The 22,120-nt window shown below is 32.3% G+C and overlaps 3 protein-coding genes across 8 annotated transcripts in view; 1 reads left to right on the forward strand and 2 right to left on the reverse strand.

Annotated features, from left to right (window-relative positions):
• Positions 1-944: 944 nt before the first annotated feature.
• Positions 945-11,161, forward strand: LOC105194783 (RNA-binding protein 39). 5 transcript variants are annotated; one of them, XM_026131413.2, is made up of 10 exons: positions 945-1,098; positions 1,180-1,290; positions 1,675-1,747; positions 4,550-4,614; positions 6,312-6,638; positions 8,227-8,431; positions 8,563-8,829; positions 9,030-9,205; positions 9,315-9,485; positions 9,797-11,161. In XM_026131413.2, the coding sequence occupies exons 2-10, from the start codon at positions 1,253-1,255 to the stop codon at positions 10,092-10,094; spliced, it is 1,620 nt and encodes a 539-aa protein (XP_025987198.1). In that variant the 5' UTR covers positions 945-1,098; positions 1,180-1,252; the 3' UTR covers positions 10,095-11,161. The 5 variants fall into 5 exon arrangements, with proteins under 5 accessions (XP_025987198.1, XP_039311075.1, XP_011158188.1 ...); XM_039455141.1 differs by lacking the exon at positions 1,675-1,747 and having other exon boundaries at positions 946-1,098; XM_011159886.3 differs by lacking the exon at positions 1,675-1,747 and having other exon boundaries at positions 956-1,290.
• Positions 11,162-12,967: 1,806 nt separating this feature from the next.
• Positions 12,968-17,312, reverse strand: LOC105194785 (2',5'-phosphodiesterase 12). 2 transcript variants are annotated; one of them, XM_011159888.3, is made up of 8 exons: positions 17,254-17,312; positions 16,782-17,094; positions 15,931-16,484; positions 15,641-15,780; positions 15,108-15,394; positions 14,879-15,034; positions 14,626-14,746; positions 12,968-14,482 (listed from the first exon to the last, which is right to left on the reverse strand). In XM_011159888.3, the coding sequence occupies exons 2-8, from the start codon at positions 17,067-17,069 to the stop codon at positions 14,220-14,222; spliced, it is 1,809 nt and encodes a 602-aa protein (XP_011158190.3). In that variant the 5' UTR covers positions 17,070-17,094; positions 17,254-17,312; the 3' UTR covers positions 12,968-14,219. The 2 variants fall into 2 exon arrangements, with proteins under 2 accessions (XP_011158190.3, XP_039311055.1); XM_039455121.1 differs by having other exon boundaries at positions 16,782-16,961; positions 17,254-17,308.
• Positions 17,313-20,259: 2,947 nt separating this feature from the next.
• LOC120359004 (cylicin-2-like) overlaps positions 20,260-22,120 on the reverse strand; it is a 35,107-nt gene continuing 33,246 nt past the window's right edge. Inside the window, exons 3-4 of the mRNA XM_039455151.1 lie at positions 21,268-21,397; positions 20,260-21,186 (exon numbers count right to left, since the gene is read on the reverse strand). Of these exons, the coding sequence (XP_039311085.1) occupies positions 20,551-21,186; positions 21,268-21,381 (750 nt within the window). The 5' untranslated portion in view covers positions 21,382-21,397 and the 3' untranslated portion in view covers positions 20,260-20,550. The remainder of the gene's footprint in view (positions 21,187-21,267; positions 21,398-22,120) is intronic.

Raw genomic sequence — 22,120 nt, forward strand, 5'->3', positions numbered from 1 at the left:
GAAGAGAGAGAGAGAGAGAAAGAAAGAAAGATAACGCTGAATGCTAATTGCTAAGGGCTACTTTCACCAACGCCGATTAACTTAATCGCTGATTAGTCTATCGGAATTGACCAATCGTATTTGTCGTTAAGTAAAAACGACAAATGCGATTGGTCAATTCCGATAGACTAATCAGCGATTAAGTTAATCGGCGTTGGTGCAAGTGGCCTTAAGTGCAAAAAGTGCAAGCGGCGCAAACAGATTTAAGCTTAGTTCAAATTGTACGGAGCAAGCAGCAAATTTCGTTGATTGGCTCACCACTTGTCTCTTGCTGCGTGCAGTCTGAACTAGGCTTAATATTTACTGCTAGTACTGAAACCGTTTTTTCTTGTTTATTTTCTGCAAATTATATTATTTGTGTAATTTATAATACTTCAAATTATTAATTAATTATTTAATTTAAATAATTGAAAAACTAAAGCTGATCAATTTTAAGTTTTACAGTTGTTTATTGTTAAATTTAATCGGTCAATTAAGCTAATCGATGATAGTAAAATCAGCTCACAGTTTGCTCTTACATTTGAGATCATCCAAAGGGCGTTCAACAATAATTGAATTTACGAATAATTGGACCAGGCTTATAAACACATTAAAGCACATTTTAATTGGTCAATTAGTAAAATTCTTTGTTCCTATTGGATAATCTAATTCTTTGAAAAAAATTCTCAATTTGTAGCGTCGAGAGGACTGCAGCCGCAATTATCATACGATATATTTTGATACAGGCTTAACATTTATCAGTTCAATAATTCTAGGAGCGATAATTCTAATTTATTAATCCATTTTGGATGCGTAAAAGTGTAGACTTATGCAAATCGAATGCGTTTTATCTTTCGGTCGACCCCACGATTGTCGAACGATTCACGTATTGACGAGCGTCATTTCCGGGGGAGGCATAGTGGTGGGGAAGATTCGTCTGTCGAATCCGGTGTCGGCCATTTTATCTGATCTGCTGTCGTCGTTCGTCGTCGACGTCGTCGCGTAACGATCATCATTTTCGCGTTCTAATCTCTATCTCATAGTTCGAGAGCTGCCTCTCATTTACGGCACTTGCCGTCTGTACGTCTGTAGCCCGTAGTCGATAGCTAGGATACCGGGAATTCCTCGCAATTTACGTATCTCTTTCTTGTCCGCAAGCAGCGTGAATTCTGTGGTCTGCTAATGCGTGGCGTTTCAGAGAGCTCCCCGACTCGCGCAATGGCGGAGGATTTGGATGTCGAGGCGATGCTGGAGGCGCCGTACAAGAAAGGGGTAAGCCTTGTTTCTCTGTCAATTTTATATCGATCTTTTATTACCTCTCTCTCTATCTCTTTCTCTCATTTGATCTCTATCCGCCGTTTCGCTCACGCTCGTGCATCATTATATTGGATGGCGAGACGTGTCTCTTTTCTCTTTTTTTTTCTCAATATATGCACATTATACTCGCCGCCGTATGAGAGAAAGGGAACCCATCACCGCTCCTCCATCCCGCTGTCTCGCTCTATTTTTTTTTTTTACTCTCTTTTTCTCTGTGTGGTACTTGGATATAGTTGTACACGTGTATATGTATATGTAATCTATATATGTAGAACAAAGTACGCCCTTGTGTCTGATGTACCAACTATTGATCAACACCTCCGTTTTCTGTACTTATAGATGGTACGTAACATGTACCCTCGCGCTCATAGGATGTGCGCCAGCGAGTTCCTTGCACTTGAAAGACGACGAGGTATTAAGATACTGATCATCTAACATCATTCTCTACTTCTCTTTTTTTTTTTACCCCTGTCTCCTTTTCTCTAGTCAATCTCTCTCCGTTTTTTTATCTTTTTTTTATTTTTCTTACAAAGGTGTAAGGGTTTCATAAGATTAAAATGGAGATTACACGCGTCCCCGTCATGGCGGTGCACGTTCGATTGGAAGCAGTTCTCGACAGTGATAATGACGATAACTCGTGATAATCCACATGGCGACGCTGTCCATACTGTTTGCGCACGTGGTAACAATACCAGGAGGTCTTTGCGACAAAGTTAGCGCGAGTGAAAGTTGAATGAGTGCGCGAGCGTGTGTGAGTGCGAGAGTGCGCGACTGAGTTTGCGTACGCACCGAAGGATCTTTGGATCCCCCTCCCCCTCAGGTTCTATGGAACTCTTGGCATTTGTGGGTCTAAAAATCTATCATCGAGCGTACAGGGATTCATGAATTCGTGGACTTATGGATTTAAGCGTATTTGTGACTCAAAAATAAATACTTTACCTAAAAGTCGATATATCAAGTGTTTGCACATTGGATAAATCAGATCGTTCTTGCATTTTTTTTGACACAATGTAATATCTCTTGCTCGATTAACATAGCATCGTTTTGCCAAGATAAAGTTTATCTTATTTGTAAAATCTAAAAAGGGTATTTCGTATTTTAAATAACATTGATAAGCTCATATTTGAAAGTCAAGTTTTACAAAATGCTTATTTTCGTTATCTCCAATTGGCCCAAGTCTTTGTTTCTTATTGTTTAGTTATCTTCTCTTTACATAATTATCTTGTATAATTATACATATAATATCAATGTATTACCAAGTATAAATAGAGCTTGTTGATTGAACTAGATTGTAATTTATAAGTTTAAAATATTTACAATGTTATTTTTTGTTTGTTTTAATTTTTAATTTGTTTTAATTTAAGTAATTACACTATTGCTACATATAAAATGTAACAAAGTAATTTTTTTTATTACATAACTGAAATGCAAGGCAATCCAAGCATAATTAAAATGCAATAATGTCGAATGTTTTGTTAAAAAAAAAAAAAAAAAAACGTTTTACTTGCAAAGGTTCACGAACAAGCTCATTTTACGTGAATATTAAAACTCTGCCCACTGTTTTTGTACAATTTGTAATGATAGCAATTTGCCTTCTAGGTAGTGGCACGTCGATCAGGTATCACATCACTTAATCGCAGTGCATCAGAAGACACGTCAGGCTTCCAAAATTATTACCTTGCTTTTAGCTTATTATTATTTAGTCTGTAAAATCCAATATTCTTAAATTGTTTACTTACAAAATGCCTATCCATCTTATCAATCAGCTCTCAGTTTGGGTAAATACATAATTCATATATACATATCTACACCTACTAGAGAGCTTCAATTTTTTAGAGTGCAATTATATGAAAAGCATAGATATTAAATATTGAAATATGCAGCAATTTGTAATTTATATATATTATTTTATTCCACCAAAATATTTTTAAAATTTATTACAAAGATATTAGTACATTTCTGTATATGTATAATTTTTGGTTTTTACAAAACATCTGAGAATAAGAGGAATTTTGGATAGGAATTTTGTAAGCACCCCGTGTTACATCTTGAGTTTATAAATGACCGCGTACCGAAATTGTTACTGTAAATTGGCAAATTAAAAACAAGTTATTTAAATTTACTTAAGGAAATGTTTCAAGAACTTGCTTTTTTGTTCTCCGTCAGAAAATACTTCATTTATTCTTAATGAAGTTTAACTTTCAACCAAGTAAATCAATGTCCAAGTAAAAGAATATATTCATTGCTTGTACCATTACGTATTGCATCGTCATTGAGATGCGATGTACATCGAGAACAGTTACAGCGAGAACGAAAGAAGCATTTTCTGGACACAGCCAGATCACGGGTCTGTGCGGGTCATTGCAGTGCTTACGAGTCGAGCTTTTCTCGTCCGTGCCGGAAGGGAGGGGGGGAAAAAAGAGCGGTGATCTAAAACGGTCCCTGATTAACGAAAGGCACCATTCCCTAATCAGCGAATGCGCGCTAGTGATCCGTAGGCTAGCGATTAGGGGTGCTCGATCGCGTTTTCACCTTTTTGAAATCGTGCTGTCTTTGATGAGGGCTCTCTTTTGCAGAAGAAAAAGGATGTGTGGTTGGCCATTGGTAGTTTAAACACCAAGGCATGCTCAACCCAAGATTGCAATGCTTTCCTAATACCCGATAAAGCGATTGGTAAGTTTGAGCCAGGTGCATGCGACGGTGTCGCATCGCTATGCTCGCCCCGTTCTTTCTCTTTCTCTTTCTCTCTGTTACACACGCTCTCTCTCACGCTCGCTCTCTCTTCTCTTGTACCTTTCCCTCCCTCAGCGCTCTCGGAGACCCATAGAGTTCCGGAAATGAAACGAACAGAAAAGATGAGAAAGAGCACGAGAAATTGACGCCGACGTCTGTCTCCGTCATCCAGCATCAAAAAAGAGCATTGCTTTTTCCGCAGCAAGGGAAGGTTGCTACCGTAGTACTGACAGGCGATATGAAAAAGAAAACAGATTCTCTTGTTTATAATTCTTATTGAATTTGACATTTGACAACAAAAAATATAAATGAGAAAATATAAAGAGATATATATAATTTGTTACATTTATACATATTTATAGCGAAAAGACTGTCTTTATGAAATTTACTAACGTTCTACGATTTGCTTTTTGTCCCCTTGTTCGCGCGTCCCTGCCACATCGGCTGGCTGGCATGGCATTCAACTGTTTGCTGTTCGTAGGAGCAGGACTCCTCTTCCAAAGACAAGTCCTCCAAGGAGAATGGGTCTAGTCGCAAATCGTCTGGGTGAGTAGAACCTTTTTCTTTTCTTTTTGGATTACCTGGCTATGTTAAAAATTCAGTGGAGACTGTAGATGAGGATTACAAGACTTAATTGCACGACCCTTGTATTTGACTTTGAAGTTAAGCAAGACTAGGTGGCCCTATGTCACGCATTAAAGCTTACTAGAATTTGGAGGTCTTGCCAAAACACATCAACACTTGCCATCGTCTTATCTTCATTTTATCGTGTTTTGAGATTTTACTTGGGTCACTTTCAAAATAAACATTGCATTTGGATTATGGCATTGAATATGACGTGTCAATGATAAAAAGTGTTATGATGATAAAGTAACGTTAATTGAAAGTAAAAAAGATACTTTGATTTTCCAATCGAAATTTACTTACCTAAATGAGGAACATGAAAAAATTTAGACCTTGTGCTATTCCGTGTGTACTTCACTGTAACGTGAAATAATTCTGGCACAGGTTACAAAAGTTATCAAAGAAGCTTGTTAAAGTACATCGTGATCGTTTAAGTATTACGTTGGCGTTAAATTAATTCCTGTATACCGGTCAATACACTGTCGATTCAAGTTAGAGTAAAAAAAAAGAATAGTTATATTATTGTTTCCCGCAACGCCTTGTGATGTCATATCTTTGCGCCATAATTGAAGCAGCATTAGTCACTCGCTAACAGACCCATCTGAAGTTTTATTCTCTTTGTTATAGACCCCATACAATTAGTAAATGCCGGTTAATTTCATAAAACCAGGTTTAACCCGATGATGGTAAGTATATAGGAAGAATATCTGTACTACAGATTCTCCTTTCGCGAAATCGAAACGTAATTACCTTGTAACTCTGAGTAAAAAAAGAAAAAAAGTTGTATAAAATTACGAAGTTGTGTTGTGCTACCCGAGTCTTAGGAAACTCGGTATTAAAGAAAGCCAAAAAATTCGATAATACAACTTTCTTTTTATGACTAAATTAAATCAATAAATTCATCTCATTTTAACATTTTTTATTTTAATTGTAAAAAAATACTACATTTTAATCCAGACATTCTACAGTAATATATTTAATCTCAATTTAATATGACAAACATATTCTATATAATTACCATTAAACAACAATGCGGATATTAACAGTAGAAATATCGAGTGATTATTATAGGCCGTTTCTATTTTTTTAGATTTAATATCTTTTGCGCAAAAGATAGGGATCCCAAAATTTTGTGACTTTATCAATCATTTTCTTGATAAAATATTTAATTTTTTATTATTTCTTTTATTTTTATAATAATTCATACGTTTAGTCCTCTTAATGTGTAAAAAAATAACGGTGTATCTAGTGTTAAAATAGTTCATTCAAGACTAGTATTAGTTTATAATATATATGTAGGGGATTAGTTAATAGTTTACACATATATAGTACTTTTCAACAAAATGTTTCTCAAGTCTGCCATTTACTTGGTAATTTTCATTATTTTTTAATATAAAAAAAAATTTTTAATTAATGTTTTAATTTTGAAATGAAAACCATTTTTTTAAAGAAACGTTGAACATGAGCTGAGCATATATACAAAAAATATATATTTGAAATAACGATTCCATACACACACGTGGATATTTTGAATCTTCATTTTGACATTTAAGGGAATATTACTCAGGTCTTTTTATTTCGAGCGAACCTTTTTAATTAAAGTATTTTTCTTTTTGTAGGAAGAGCAAACATCGCTCGCGTTCACGTTCACGATCCCGAGATCGCGATCGCCGAGACAACAAAGATCGACGGGATCGCGACAGAGACAGGGACCGGGACCGCGATCGGGACAGAGATCGGGGGGATCGCGACCGCGGCGATCGTCGGCGTAGATCGAGATCTCGCGAGAGACGGGATCGAGATAGGGATCGTGGTGACACCGATCGGGATAGGGATAGGCGAGACAGAGATCGAGACAGAGACAGAAGGAGGAAGAGATCACTAACACCGTTGACCTTGCCTAGAGCCCGACCACCATTCGGTAAAGGTCATAGTCCACTTGGAATGTAAGTATATCTGTTATATTTATAAGACTTTTATGTTAATAAAGTGTAATTAGTAGATTGATTAATTTTTGCAACGTTGAAACTAATGTTATCACATCAACATTTTATTATATAAGAATCTTATTTTTATATATATAAAATTAAGAAAAGAAACATTGCGTAAGTTTTTCTCTAACAATAGATTTTCTATCAAAAAATAAGCAAATAGCTGAGTTACAATAATAAGAATATAGTAAAAATTCTAGAAGAATTTAGTATATATTTATATTATTCTTTCTTCTCGACATAAGAATTTCTAGTAATGCCTCGTGGTTCAGGAGTATCAGACCAGAGCGCATAATCCGCGATCGTTTACACCGAGTGTACCAAGCGATTTGATGCGAATATAGTACTTGATTCGCGTATCAAGTGTAAACTAGGTCATAGGCACAAAGATCAATGCAATACTTTTTCCACTTTTTGAATGGATAGCGAATCTTTTTCAGCAAAAACAGATTTACATGAATTTTAGACTTATAGAATAAATGTAAAAAGTAGTACAATGATTCAATATAAAAGTCAACTATGATTATATCATAATTGTAGAAGAAATAAAAAAAAATTAATTTGAATTTAAAAAAGATATTAATCGTAAATTATGTAAATGTATTACAATTTATATAACTACATTTTTATTATCTGTATTCTACTTTCAAGATGCATAATTGACTAGACCCAGTCATGGAATTGCAATCCGTGATTTTGGGTGATATATTATGCTAAATTAATACGAATATTAAGTTTGTTTTTGTTACTATTGCATTTAGTAACAGAAATTAATATGCAACAATATCAAAATTTATAAATCAAAATTTTTCAAAATTTTTAATATAGAATTTTTAATATGTCTCTCTCTCTCTCTCTCTCTCTCTCTATATATATATATATATATTTTTTTTAATGAGTAACACCAAAAAGACCTATTTTTCTGGCCCATTTCTCGAAGTGAAACATTGTTTCTTATGGATTATCCTGGATTAAAATATGATCTTAGTTTTCATATAGTATGAAAATTTACCGAGATAGATGGAGTTGAAGTGACACGTGACACCGCCTTTCACGGATCGAGATGCTTTTTTACTAAGAGTCCCCTTGCTTCTCACAGATTGGGGTACTTTTTTAATGTGAGTGATAGATTTTTAGATGGATAGAAATAGATTTTTTTTAACACCATGGTGAAGTAAAAATGATCATTTTTGACACTTTTCTAAGAACTCTGACATGACAGAGTAATTTGCTTACCAAGTTCGTGTACAGCGCGCAAAAATACATAGGAAATGGTAACTTTTATTCAAACAACAGAAAAGAAGTCTAAAAACTGCGCCCTATGTTACGAGAAACCATCACTTTCAACCTTTTATATCTCCGGAATCGTGCTTATGCTCATCTTAAAATTTCTCTGGGATTAATGTTCCATTATATAGTACTATTTGGCATAAAAAAGTTCGAAATTCGAGGTCCAAGAAATGGGCCAAATTTGATGTTACTCTTTTTAATGTTTTTGTTTATATCTAACAAAAATATTTATCTAATGAATATTTGTCTTTAGAAATGATGAGTTGACACCAGAGGAACGAGATGCCCGGACTGTCTTTTGTATGCAATTAAGCCAACGAATTCGTGCGCGTGATTTGGAAGAATTCTTCTCAAGTGTCGGCAAAGTACAGGATGTAAGACTTATCACATGCAACAAAACTCGAAGATTTAAAGGCATTGCCTATGTGGAATTTAAAGATCCAGAGAGTGTGACACTTGTAAGTTTATTATAAAATTGGGAAAATATTAATCAAATTTTGTGAGATATTTTCTGTTTTTTTATTTGGAGAAATTTTTTTATATATGGAATAACTGATTACTTTTTCTTGACTTTTGCATTACTTTGTAGGCTCTTGGTTTGTCGGGTCAAAAGCTTCTTGGAGTGCCTATTGTAGTACAGCATACACAAGCTGAAAAGAATCGTATGGGTAATTCAATGCCGAACTTAATGCCTAAGGGACAAACAGGACCCATGCGATTATACGTAGGATCTTTGCACTTCAATATTACGGAGGACATGCTTCGCGGAATCTTTGAACCATTTGGAAAAATTGACAACATACAGTTGATTATGGATCCTGAAACGGGGCGCAGCAAGGGTTATGGTTTTCTGACAGTAAGTTTTGATAGCGTTATTATATTTATATGCCATTATTTTTATTTTTTTTTAGATATTTAATAATTCTTTAATAATTCTGATTTTTTTTATTAATATTTTTTAATAAACAAAGAATGCATAAATCTTGATATCTTCAATTTTTTGTTATATTTCGTATTTTTTTTTGTTATAACTCATGATCTTCACTATTTTTTCAGTTCAGAAATGCAGACGACGCGAAAAAAGCGTTGGAACAGCTAAATGGATTCGAACTCGCTGGTAGACCTATGAAAGTTGGAAATGTAACAGAAAGAACTGATCTGATTCAGGGACCTTCCCTACTCGATACTGATGAGCTAGATCGCAGTGGAATTGATCTAGGAGCGACTGGAAGGTACGTCAAGTATAATAGAAAATTATAACGACAAGAAAGATTCTTATTCTTAAAAGAAGAATATGTAAATTGAAGTTACGTTTTAAACATTTTTATGGTATTTTTACAGATTACAACTGATGTTCAAATTGGCGGAAGGTACTGGCCTGGAAATTCCTCCCGCTGCAGCGAACGCATTAAATATGGCACCAGTAATGACGCAGCCACAACCACCGCCTCAGGCCGCACCTCCCATTGCGACACAGTGCTTTATGTTGTCGAACATGTTTGATCCACAAAAGTAAGTCACATATTTCATTGTATCGAGCATTTACTTTAATCGTTGCATATTTGTAGACCTAGTGTCATGTGTGCCATACTTTCACTAGGGGGAATATATATGCTAAATAAAAATGTTATCATGATTGGTTCATAGCATGTGTACGATTAATTATATGCAAAATTAACGATAACATGACACATTTATTGTAAAAACATCTTTTAAAAACTAATTTTTATGTATTAATGTTAATCTTGTTAAAAAAGCATTATCTGTAATTACTAGAATTTTTATTAATTAGAAATTATAATTTATATCATTAATGTTTCTAGTGAGACAAATCCTAACTGGGCAAAAGAGATTCGCGATGATGTGATCGAGGAATGTAACAAGCACGGCGGTGTCCTACATGTATACGTGGACCAAGCATCACCACAAGGCAATGTTTACGTGAAGTGTCCGTCGATCGCAACTGCCGTGGCGGCGGTGAACTCGCTGCATGGCCGATGGTTTGCCGGTCGCGTCATAACCGCAGCCTACGTGCCGGTGGTAAATTATCATTCGTTATTCCCCGATGCGATGACCGCGTTGCAACTATTGGTGCCGAGCGCGCCACGAAGAGGAATGTGATAACCTTAAACTAACGAGCGAGCAACAATCGTCTATGAAAATTATCGTGCAAATCCTTGCGTAGTATTGCGTTCTCTCTATCTCACGTATTCTTGTCTGGTGGAAACGCATTTTTTTATTCGTTGATAAGACGCGGAAAGGAAGCACCCTAAGAGCTATAGTATACAGAAAAACTTGAGCAGTAAGTTAATCAGGTAATCAAGAACTTAAGGCATAACGTAACGGTAGTAAATCCAAACTGTTTATTTCCTTACGTCAGACTGCTCAAGTTTCTTTGTGTGCCATGACCTTAACAGGTTTCAACGATTATGTGTTGTCACTTGTGTCACGTTGCATAAATTTGTTGTAACATTGTAAATGCGATAAGTTCGATTAGTTTCATGGCACGTTCGTGTGAGTTGATGGTAACCAAAATTTGTGACGAAGTGTTATGTGAGTTTGTTTGACTTTCATCTGAATGTTCAGACACATGTGAATTAAAAAGGATATATGGATCCTACAAAATATATGATTTTTATGCCACGTTGTACATATATTTATATTATATCATATTTTTTTATTTAGTTTTCCCTTGTAATATGAAGCAAACCGATTGTTCTGATGTTTTGTGATATAATGGATATTACGAAATTGATATTTTTTTTTCTTTTTAAACTAGTGAGGATACAATGTAATTTTGAAGTCAGTTTTTCTGCGTAAAAAAATATGCATAGTTATTCATGTCGCGTATGATAATTGTATTATTCAAAGCACCAACAATAACATGATTTACATAATTTAATTTTTGAATAAGGACAATCCATGTTTGTTTCTTTAAAAATTACAAACACCTAAGTGTTCATTAGCGCGACATGTTTTATTTTATGTATCAATGTATTATGTTTCGCAATTGAAGTAGCATAATGTATTTCCAAATGTTTTCGAAAGATATTCAGCCAATCGTTCATAACAGTTATGTTAAAGAAGGGAAGGCCTTAATCCTTTCAGTCCTAATCTAGTTCACGTATTAAGTTTGTACCAATAATACACAGAAACATCCAAATATTAAAAGAATCTTGTCAATCTTATATTTCCTTATTGATTAATTCCTGTACTAATTTTTAGTTTATATTCTTTATAATTTGTATTTACAGCTGCGATAATATAAAAAAATCTTTAATTTAAATATTTCTATTTTTGATTTGTCAGGTTATAAAAAATAAAAATTTCCATGATTATGTGTTATCATGTAAATACTTGGAGCGGAAAGGATTAAGTATGTTTTATTACAACAGGGCCTTATAATAATGACAAGAATTACTTTAGATACACATTAGATTTGTTATGTTTCTACGGAAATGGAAGCAAAGTGTGACAGAAAAAAATAGGTCTGCAGTTTATTAGAGTAGAGGATAGAGTTTATTAGAAATTTTTCACTCGAATCATTATTTCGCCATAAGCTACTCTTCTACAATTTAGATGATACTGAAGTAGAATATATAAGCCGATTACAATTTTAATAAATAATTTCGCCAACGTAATGTGCTTTTCTTTTCCGCTTATTTCATTTTTCATTATCTCGTCTTAATGGGCAGTTTTCATAATTCGAGTCATTTTTAACATTTTCTAGACCTTTTTCCGATACTGAATAAGTCGTCTACGCTTCTCCTTTATCATTTACATCAAAAGTACTGACGCTTAGTGTCGCAACTGTTGGTGTGTCAACTGTGCTTACTTGAGTCACGAAAATTTGCCTTTAGCCAGCTGTCTTTAATAATATGTCAATGTTAAAGATAATTGTGATACAGACATAAGCCAGTTGGGCTTCTTGTATAGGATTTTAATAATAGTGAAATGCGCAAAAATTCTTTCGTCACGATAAACGCAAATAAGTCGATCAAGAGTAGCATGAATGAAGAAAGGGATAATCCACAAACCGCTCACCGAATGGTTGCATATTTGTATGCACCCAATGAAACAATATGTAAGAACAACCTCGTTATTACAAAACCGAATTGCGCGTTATTACGAGATTTCACTGTAGTTATAAAAATTTGATCCATGATTGAATTTATGATTTCATTTATGATATGAAGATTATGAAGTAATTTGTAATCTTTGTCTTTTAGATGATGAGAAAAAGCTAGTGTTAAGATTTTATAACGTCACATTTGTGGAGTAATTATGAAAGTTGAAAATTCATATCATTATAAATATATGAGGTATTTTATGTAATCTAATCACGTAATAATTAAAAAAAGAAAAATATAAATAAAAGATATTTTAATTATTGAATATCTAATGAGACAGAGAGTAAAATAATTTTTCTATTTTTTTCTATAATGTACTATTTATAGATTTTTTTTACGTGAAACGTTTTCCACTTTTTAATTTGCTTGTAGACTATAAAATTTCTATTCGTACCTAGGTTTTGTATGTAAACGATCACGAGTTCTATAATTTATTTGAGATTATTATGTGTATATAACAAATTTATGTTGATTATTTTTTTTAAATATATAAGAGAAATGAAAAACACAATATTTGTGACTAGTAACAAAACTATTAAGCTTCTTTTTCTTTTGCTACCAGGGTGTAAAAAACATCTCAAGTTACTACTTCTAGAAAAATTTTGCATAAAGTAGAAAATTTGTGGTTCAATCAAGTTTTAAAGTTTTTTTGTTATCTGCAGACTTTTACGAGCCAAGTTATCGGAGAAACAGTTAATCAATCTTTTGTAAATTATAACTGTAGATATAAATTACATGTCATTTTGCTGTATCTTTGTATGTATCTTTGTATCTTTGTATATTATTGAATGTATGCTTTGATTGATGATGAATGGAATTAATGTGATGTACTTGAAATGAAGAATCTGTTCTAGATTATAGGAATTTGTTGCACTTTTAACATATATTTCTTTTAATGAATAGTGTCTTTTATGATTTTTTTCTTATCCTAAAAGTTCTTACAATCTGCCGATCAATATTAATTGAACATAATGTTATAAAGTTATGCAGCATGTATCTGTTGCAGGTAAGATTTACTATTTTCTTCATTTGTCGAAATTATCTCATATAGCAACGAAGTTTTTCAGAGATGTCTCAGAAGTATTTCAACAGAAAAAAATGAAACATTTCAGAAAAGTTTCGAAATATATCTGTAACGTTTCAGAGATGTCTCTGGGATAGCAAATTGTTTGCGATTGTTGTACATACGTCTGAAATCTTGCAGAAATATTGCTGAAAGAATCTGAAATATTGCTGATCGTAATCCTCTTAATATAATAAATTAAAGATTATTTCTAAAGTTTAGTTTAAAATTATTTTAAATTATATTCAGAAAATTACAAGTTATGATAAAAACATTCTTATACTTCTATATAAACTTAGTGAGTGGCTTATGAAATTTTTGCTCATGTAATCAGTGAAAATATGCCACCGGACTTGGAACATTTTCGGTTGTCCAATCGGCAAGAGCAACAAGGTAAATTTTCTTGGATATGTTAACATGCCCAAACAAAAAATTTGTACAATTTTAAAAAACCCAATTTAATAACGTTCTGCATATGATAGATTTTAGAAATATTTTTATTGCAACATTTCACATCACAAAATTTTAGAAACATTTGTTGCAATGTTTCATACTATATTTTGCAAAATCATTTCAGAAGTGTTACATATGAAATGTGAAAGGTTGAAACCTTTCTGAAAACTCTCTGCAATAATTGGTGTTGTATGAAATACGAATTCTTTTATCATAATATTACAATGATATGGATATACTAACACAATGATAAAAGAAGCGTAATCTAAATATTGTAACAAAACTTATTTTCTATAAAACTTTAATTAATATTTTATGAACTATATATTAATTAATCTAACAATATGAAAAAAACATGTGTATTCATTTTTAAATAATGAAAGAATAGATAAATAATTTAAACATTTTGTAAAAATTATTTAATCTTGAAACAGCGCTAAAAAATAATAAGTTTCAATGACGGCAATAGAGATTTTGCGTTAATGTTGATGACAACAAGCATTTTTATACAGTCCCACATGTGTGAATGTTTATAGATTTATATATGTTTAATAATATACAAGATATTAGAGTACGCCATTTCATAATTTTCACTATTTATTATCCTTTGAATTTTAAATCAGCGCATAAAGATATATGATCGCTAGGAAATACCACGGACGGTAAACCTGTATGAAGGGTAAGTTCCTCCTTACTGGGCATCGGAACCACTTGTTCTACTTCAAATTTATCTCTTTCGTAAAATATGTAGTCCAGACAAGCGGAGAACTCCGGCGTGTAATTTGTATATTCCGGCGTGCCGCAAGCGCTGGACATGCAAAGATCTTGCGTTAATGATATGTTTTTTATCGCTTCCTCGGTATCTGAAAACATAATTTTTTTTTCTTATTTCACACAATATAGTCACTTCATCCGTGTCATATTGCGTGACAAGACAAAACGGGTAACAAAATCAGGAAGAAACGAGTTTTTGTAAATTAAAAAAATATCGAGGAAAGTCACTCACTACTTTTCCAGTCCTCGCAGGTTTCTGGAACATAATTCTCAGTCATCAATTGATAAATGCCGCATTCTGGTACACTGTTAAAATCTCCACAAAGTATCACACTTACATTACATTCTGAATTCTGTCAACATACACATGGCAATTTTCAGTAAATTAAATTTTTATAAGATAATTTGCAAAAATGTAAACACAAATGCTTCTAAATATTTTTCTGAATGTTTAAATGTACAAGATTTTTATGGAAGGTAAGTACCTCTTCCTGAATCCTTTTCGCGACATCGTGTATATATGTCACTGCATAATATCCTTGCAATAATCGTATATGATCTGCATCAGGTTTAAAATATAAATGCGTGTTGCCAATGAGCAAGATTTCTGATCGGTTCTCTTTTGATCGTAATGTCGTCACCTAAATCATTGCTATCTTTCATCTGGTGAATATAATATCTACTTAAAATCTTAATTGTATCATGCGCGATTACCTGAATGGTTGTATTTCTACTCAAAAATCTCTCCTTCATTTTATCATTATCGATTTTGGACCAGATGGCAGCAAACTTGGGAAAATCAACATTTTGTGCCATTACGCTGCACTGAAATCCTAATTTCTCAAATCGATCCTGATTGAAAAATGTAGCGAGTCCTTCGCTAATTTCGTTCTTCGTAATAAACACGCCGTCGTAATTTAGCATATACAGAGAAGGCAACAAGTCATATTCGTATATACTTTTATCTACCTCTTGTAAGCACATTATATCACCATTAAAACCTATAATAAAATCGTTTTAAGATATTAAAATGATGAAAATAATTATTAACTGTTGCTACTGCTTCACTCGATAATCATTTTAAAAAAATCAAGTATTTCGCAAATTAATAATATTTAATTATTAACTAATATACATTAAATAAGTTATTAATTAAAAATTTTCTTTCAATATAAAAAAAATTATTTAAGATATTTTATACCTCTAATAAAACAATTTAAATAACTTATATTATATTTATCACTCACCTATTATTTCTTTGAGTATCAATTGCTTTCTATAGTCCATATCTAATGCATATTGTGGACAATATGGGAACAGTACATCTTTAGAAAAATCAGAATCTGCATATGTATCTGCCAGTATGTTATAACATATTATCCTGAAACTGTTTTTCCTTTTTTAAATATACAATTTGCAAATAAAACATATATACTTAATGTAACATTATTATTTTATATGTAATATAGATTTTTGTAATTTTATTCATATTTTATAATGTATACTTGTATTTATCATATTTTTATGAGTATTATACCTCTTGTCTGATAATTTCTGTTTTGTGAACTGATGTCGAGTGTCAAATGGACATTGTCCAGGACCAGCCTCTACAACATTCTTTGACTCTACTTCTACTCTAGGACCAAAATCTGATTCGTTCCGTGGTTCACAGCTAATTTTCAAATGACAACCAATATCGGTCACACTAGGTACATATAGATATTCATTGCCTATTTGCATCCATGAGTTTGGCTTTTTGTTAATGGCATCATTTTTGTACCAATCAAATATTGATTGCTTCTTGTCAGTATACAGTGACTCAAACTTGGATGGATAAGTTGGAAAACCAGCCAATATGCTCGTTGGTAATGAGATTTTTAAAACATAAGGTGCATTTCGTTTCACTAAAAAGATTTTCTCGAAAATGATCAATTTTAATTCTGCAGAGTCCTGCAGGAGGCTTTCACACACTGTGTCGCCATCCACTTTGATATCATTCTTGAGAAGCATGATTTTTCCAGTATTCACATTGTCACTCGTTATTAAATCAGGTATCTCCACAGCAGGATTCTTCTTTCTTTTTCTATCTACCTAAAAAAAAAAAAAAAACTTTTGAGTTATATATTTTTTATTTTATATATCACATTTTACTTTTAAAGTTTATCTCTAGAAATCAGTTCTCCAAATTTCAATTTTTTTACAAGTCATATAAAAAAATCGATTTTGTATCTAAATTGTTTTTCTTAGACAAATCTTTTTTAATTATAAGAGAAAGAAAAAGAGAAAGTATATTATTATATAAAATATACAAAACATTTCATATACAAAAAATATTATAATAATTAGAAATACAATAAGAGAAAAAAGGGGAAAATTTATTTTTCTTACTTTTTTGTTTACAAACTTGCAAACGTTCGCATCGACCCTTTTGAGGAAATTGTTCACACTTTCAGCAGCTTGTCTGGAAAAGTTGAACTGACGGTCAACTTTCGTCGCCTCGTCCACATAGCGAAACGAGATATTAAACGTGTCGTTGCCATTCTCATAGCGGAGAAACGCCTCGTTCATCTTTAACACGAGTCTCGATTGAGAGTGTTTACTACGATACGGCGTAAAGATCGGTGAAATTAAGTGAATTCTGTATGCGAGCAATTTAGTTGCGAACGTATTTCGCATTATAATCGATCGCGATTCATTAAGCCTGAAAGCATCGTGCAAATCTTTAGGTGGGTGAAATTAGATAAAGCCAAAAGAATTTCTTAAAATTAAACTTTGTTTTAATTTATAATTTAATTTTTCTTTAAATTTCTAATAAGTTTAATCAGTGCAAATCGGAAAATGCATTTGAGGTTATAGATACCTTCCGTACAGGTTAAACTTCCGAAAGCGTGTCGCGGGTGTCGCCTGACGACTATTGGCACACCTGGCAAAGGAAGTGTCGTGCGCCTGCGCGGCTGCCATATTTGCTTCACGCCGCTGCGCAGGTCGTTCAAACGACAACGGTCGGCGGGACGGCGGGATGGCGGGATGGCGCGACGTCGAGACGTCGCGTCGCAACGCGTCGCGGCGCATTTCAACTCGCATCTTCGTTGTCCTGTACGAGAGTTTTTGACGCGAGCAAGTGTTTCGAGAGTACCGAAAGTGAAGTGAAGTGTCGAGAGTTCGTGCCAACTGCGTGTCGCGTCGTATTGCTTCAACCATCGCGTCGTATCGCGTTCAATCGTGTTTCGCATCTCCTCCCTTGCCTCGCATCCCAAGTTTTCGACGCGCGTAAATACCGGGAATGCTGAAAATGAAGTGTCGCGCGTTCGTGCCAAGTGTAAGTTGTTTCGAGGGGAATCTTGATCCTCCGTATCGCTCAGACGACAATTTGATCGGTCGGGATTGCGCGAAGTCGCGTCGCGTCTTCTCCGTTGTCCCGTATTCCGTATCTTTCGAATTTTCGACGCGCCGAGTATACTCTCGGGTATCAAAAACGAAGGATCGCGCGTTTGTGCCAAGTGTGAATCAAGGCGAATCGTCGTGAGGAGGATCTTGGATCTCGAACTTCGAGAGCTGCGGCCGAGCTGGATGGAGCAACCAGCGGCGAACAGTGAGTCAATTTATTTTTATCTGTTTATTCGCTCTTACACTTTAGTATTTGTGGCTTGTCTCGATTGTGTTCGCGACAAGACTCAATAAATCGCGCGAAAGCTGTTATGATAAGAAAAATTTGAGGTTTGTGTACGCGCGCTCGGCGCTCCCTTCGCCGGGTGTGCCAACAGTCGGGCTATATGCATTTCAAGGTCTAACCTGTTGTGCATTGGCGTCGTAGTGTATTTTCATTTTCTTAGATGGCGCCATAAACACAATTTTGTAGCACAGTTTTAAATCACAAATATGCAATATAGTTTTTATTTTAAATTTAATATATGATCTTTCGTTATTGGAAAAAAAATCTCATCATTTCTGTATAATGATATTTGTTTTTGTTAACATATATAATCGTTTATTACAAATTTATATAAAAATAATTATTAATTATACAGAATGGTTGTTAAGTCCTCCAAAAAATTTAAGTGGTAATTCTTCACACCAATTCAAGATGAAAATTTTATATGACCGAAACGGCAATTGGTTTTAGCAACAAAAATTTATTGCTATTTTAACTGCTAAAATATTGTTTGTCACAATAGAATTTATAATAGCAGTAATTTTAGTAATACCTTCTAAAAAACTCTGATATTTCATTGGCAATTACACCGTCAAATTTTATAATACAAAACATTGTAGCTCTACTTGCAAAACTATTTTTTTGAATATAGAGTATTTAATAATCGTATTGTACATTTACATATCGAGATAAAAAAAGAGATGTAATTATTATAATGCAGATATTCTTTGATATTCAGAATATTGAAATGGAAATTTATTGATTTCCGATTTTTTCCTAAATGTATTGTAAAAATATATATACAGCACAAAATATCCCAGTAATACTGTAGCAGCTATGCAACAGTTTTTACAATATTGCTGAAATGTTCTGCGCTGTATAGATAATGTGTATATAATTATTCATGTAATATGATATAATCTAGTTTGGCAGAAATATAATATAATTTGATGTGATAATCCTTTACTATGAAGATAAATATAATTCCTTTTATCTTTTAATACGTTATAATCAAATTTTAATCTAAATCATGTGTATTCTAAACTGTCCATTAATTAAATTTTAATCTCTATTGATAATGTAAATTATAATATTTAGATTAAACACGTTCTCAAGTAAAATTATTGTTTTAGGTAAACGAGTCTACAAAACTGTGGAAAATGTGCAATGATAGGCTATTCATGGAAAAGAAGGTCAGAAAGGTAAGGAACGAAATCTTCTTTTTGTGACACTATTACAGGAACTAATAAAATTAATTAATTAATTCAGGAAGGTATAAAGTTTACTTAATATTTTAACTATTGTGCGCCACTACAACGACTTTATTCTCTCTAAATGATCAGTCTGATGACTTCTGTTTATAACGAAAAATCTCTACAGAGACTTTTTTTTATATTTCTGTCTTTTTTTGTCGTTATGGATGCGTGTGCAAAGTAACAAAATATTAAAAAATCTCTCTTTGTTTCTCTTCTTTTTTTTTTCAATTTCGCGTTTGGTCGCGTTTTGCCGAGCTGTGCGTATAACGGTACAGCTCCGCGTTCAAGTAGCTCTGCATTCAGTAGCTCAAAGATTAATATCCGTAGCTAAAAGGATTATAATTTATTCTAAATAACAGAGTCTCTTGCCTAGAAATGGTGTCTTAAAAGAAATACAAAATTTAACACTAAAATATACTGGTTCGTAATTATGTTCTTCGTCAATATGAAGTCTCTAGATACAGTAAAAGGATAAGTCAGTTTTATTTTAATAGATATTTGATCTATCAAAATAAAACTGAGATTTTCAAATAAAACTAAGATTTTCAAGATTTTAATTCTTTTGAATGGCAATACACGAATTATTATTGTAGGCTCAGCTTGCTTATACTATAATTAAAAAAAAAAGATATATAGTGTTAAACGATTAAAAATTTGTTAAAAAAGATTAAGTTACAATATGAGTCTAAGCACTGATGGGATGAGCTATTGCCAGCATAAAATAAAAAAAGAATTAGAGACATCTCTCTTTATTTAGCTCTTGTGTAATTATTTGTGTAATTGTAGAATACTGGAACTAAATGATAGACCTTATTTCCCAGTATATGTATTTTAATTAAAAAATTTTTAATTCTGAAAAATATATTTTCTATCTTACGTAAAAAGCATTTAAAAAATAATTTAAGATACAAAAGTTACATAGAACTTTATTTAAAATTTGAATAAATCTTCAACTCTCTTTATTTGAGAATATTTTTATTTTTCCAAATTGTTTTTTTTTTGTTTTCGTAGTCACAGTTTTACATGTTACACAACGTATAATGTAGTAATTAGTTGTTTTCAAATTTTTTAAATTCTAATTTATAATATATTTTTTCAATTCTTTTTCTCGTATTTTGCTCCTTTATATCTTTGTTATTCTCTAATTGCGTTTCTTCGCGTTCTTCCGATATTGCTTTCGCATAATCTTGCGATTTCGTGTCAACGCATTTTTCTGATTTCGTTTCTTCATCTTCTTCGTGTTTTTCTCTTATTGTGATTTTGTTTCTTTGCATTCTTCTAACTTTATCTTTTCGCTTTGTTCTGATTTCACTTCTTCATTTTTCTCCGATTTCGTTTCTTCATATTTTTCTGACGTTGCGTCTTCTGTTTGCTCTGATCTTGTTTCCTTATTTTTTTCCAGTTTCGTTTCTTCACGTTTTTCTGATTTCACTTCCTCGATTTGTTCTGATTTCGTTTCTTCATATACTGTTTGATTTGTTTCCTCGAATTTTTCTGATTTTGTTTCCTCGAATTTTTCTGATTTTGTTTCCTCGAATTTTTCTGATTTTGTTTCCTCGAATTTTTCTGATTTTGTTTCCTCGAATTTTTCTGATTTTGTTTCCTCACAATTTTCCGATTTTATTTCCTCTGGTCTTTCTGATTTTATTTCTTCATATTTTTCTGATTTTGTTTCTTCCTGATTTAACAATTTCATATCTCCGCATTCTTCTAACTTCATTTCTTCGCGTTTCTTTAATTTCGTATCGCTAGGTTTTGCAAACGTCTGTTCGGTATTAAATTTCTCGTTGGACTTCTTAAATTCTTCTTTCATTTTTTTTTTCAATCGCTCCTCTCTTTTCAGATATTTCACGGTTACACATGTCGGTACTTTCTTCTTAATTAGCTGTAAATTTTCAATTTTAACAATTGTATTTTTGATAATTTTTTAATATAATTGTTACTTTTGTATCTTATAGAGTTATACCTTACGGGGTAATATCTTTTTGCTCATAATTTTTTTGGCAGTTATAGTTTTATCCCAGACTATTTTTTCTCGCCACCAAATTCGCTGATAATCGTTCGAGAGTAATTGCTGCATGCAAGGCTGCCCCTCTCTATATATGCACATACGAATTATAGATAAAATATTATTTATAATTGTATTATATTTAGTATATACAAATATACAAATGATATATATTATAAATATAATAATTATATTTTTTAGAATATATTTTATAAAAAAATTTAAACATAAGATTAGAAGGCTCGAGAAATTTAACGTAGAAATTACACGATATAAAAATAAATTTTTAAATTCTTAATCGGCATAAATTATACATAGGCTCCGACAAAATTAAACTAATTATAGCTTTTATGCTTTTTGTATTTGGATTTGTTCTTAATTTTTTAATATTAAAAAACTGTAAATTAAAAATTATTTAATCATTTTTTTATAATAATTTTTAATGCAAGGTATTCTACGAAAAACACTGTAAAAATAATTATGTTACACTTTTTTTAATTGAGATAAATTTAATATTAATTATCAATTTAATATTTATCGAAATATCTGGTACGATTATAAATTTAATGAATTTTATTTTAAATTTATAATCGTACCAGATATTGCAATAAATATTAAATTTCAATTATTATGGATTGTATGATCTAATATTAAATATGATTTTGCATTGTGTCTATTTGTATATAATTAAACATCTTATTATTATCTCACATTTACCATATATTTATACTATTACATTATCTATATTACATTAAGTGTAATTTTGGAGGGTAAGGGAGACCATTTCTATCAAAGTATCTTATCATTATTA

The sequence above is a fragment of the Solenopsis invicta genome, chromosome 1 (assembly GCF_016802725.1).
Source record: "Solenopsis invicta isolate M01_SB chromosome 1, UNIL_Sinv_3.0, whole genome shotgun sequence".
Classification (NCBI taxonomy): domain Eukaryota; kingdom Metazoa; phylum Arthropoda; class Insecta; order Hymenoptera; family Formicidae; genus Solenopsis; species Solenopsis invicta.

What these genes read in the sequence shown, in the direction of transcription:
- LOC105194785 (XM_011159888.3), bottom strand. Translation starts at nt 17,069, where the DNA reads ATGCGAAATACGTTCGCAACTAAATTGCTCGCATACAGAATTCACTTA. An exon ending in GCAAGTTTGTAAACAAAAAA is followed by an intron (nt 16,485 to 16,781) that starts GTAAGAAAAATA and finishes TTTTTTTTTTAG; the next exon opens with GTAGATAGAAAAAGAAAGAA. An exon ending in GTAGAAATACAACCATTCAG is followed by an intron (nt 15,035 to 15,107) that starts GTAATCGCGCAT and finishes GCAATGATTTAG; the next exon opens with GTGACGACATTACGATCAAA.
- LOC105194783 (XM_026131412.2), top strand. Translation starts at nt 1,631, where the DNA reads ATGTACCAACTATTGATCAACACCTCCGTTTTCTGTACTTATAGATGG. An exon ending in AGGGTTATGGTTTTCTGACA is followed by an intron (nt 8,830 to 9,029) that starts GTAAGTTTTGAT and finishes CTATTTTTTCAG; the next exon opens with TTCAGAAATGCAGACGACGC. An exon ending in GATCTAGGAGCGACTGGAAG is followed by an intron (nt 9,206 to 9,314) that starts GTACGTCAAGTA and finishes GTATTTTTACAG; the next exon opens with ATTACAACTGATGTTCAAAT.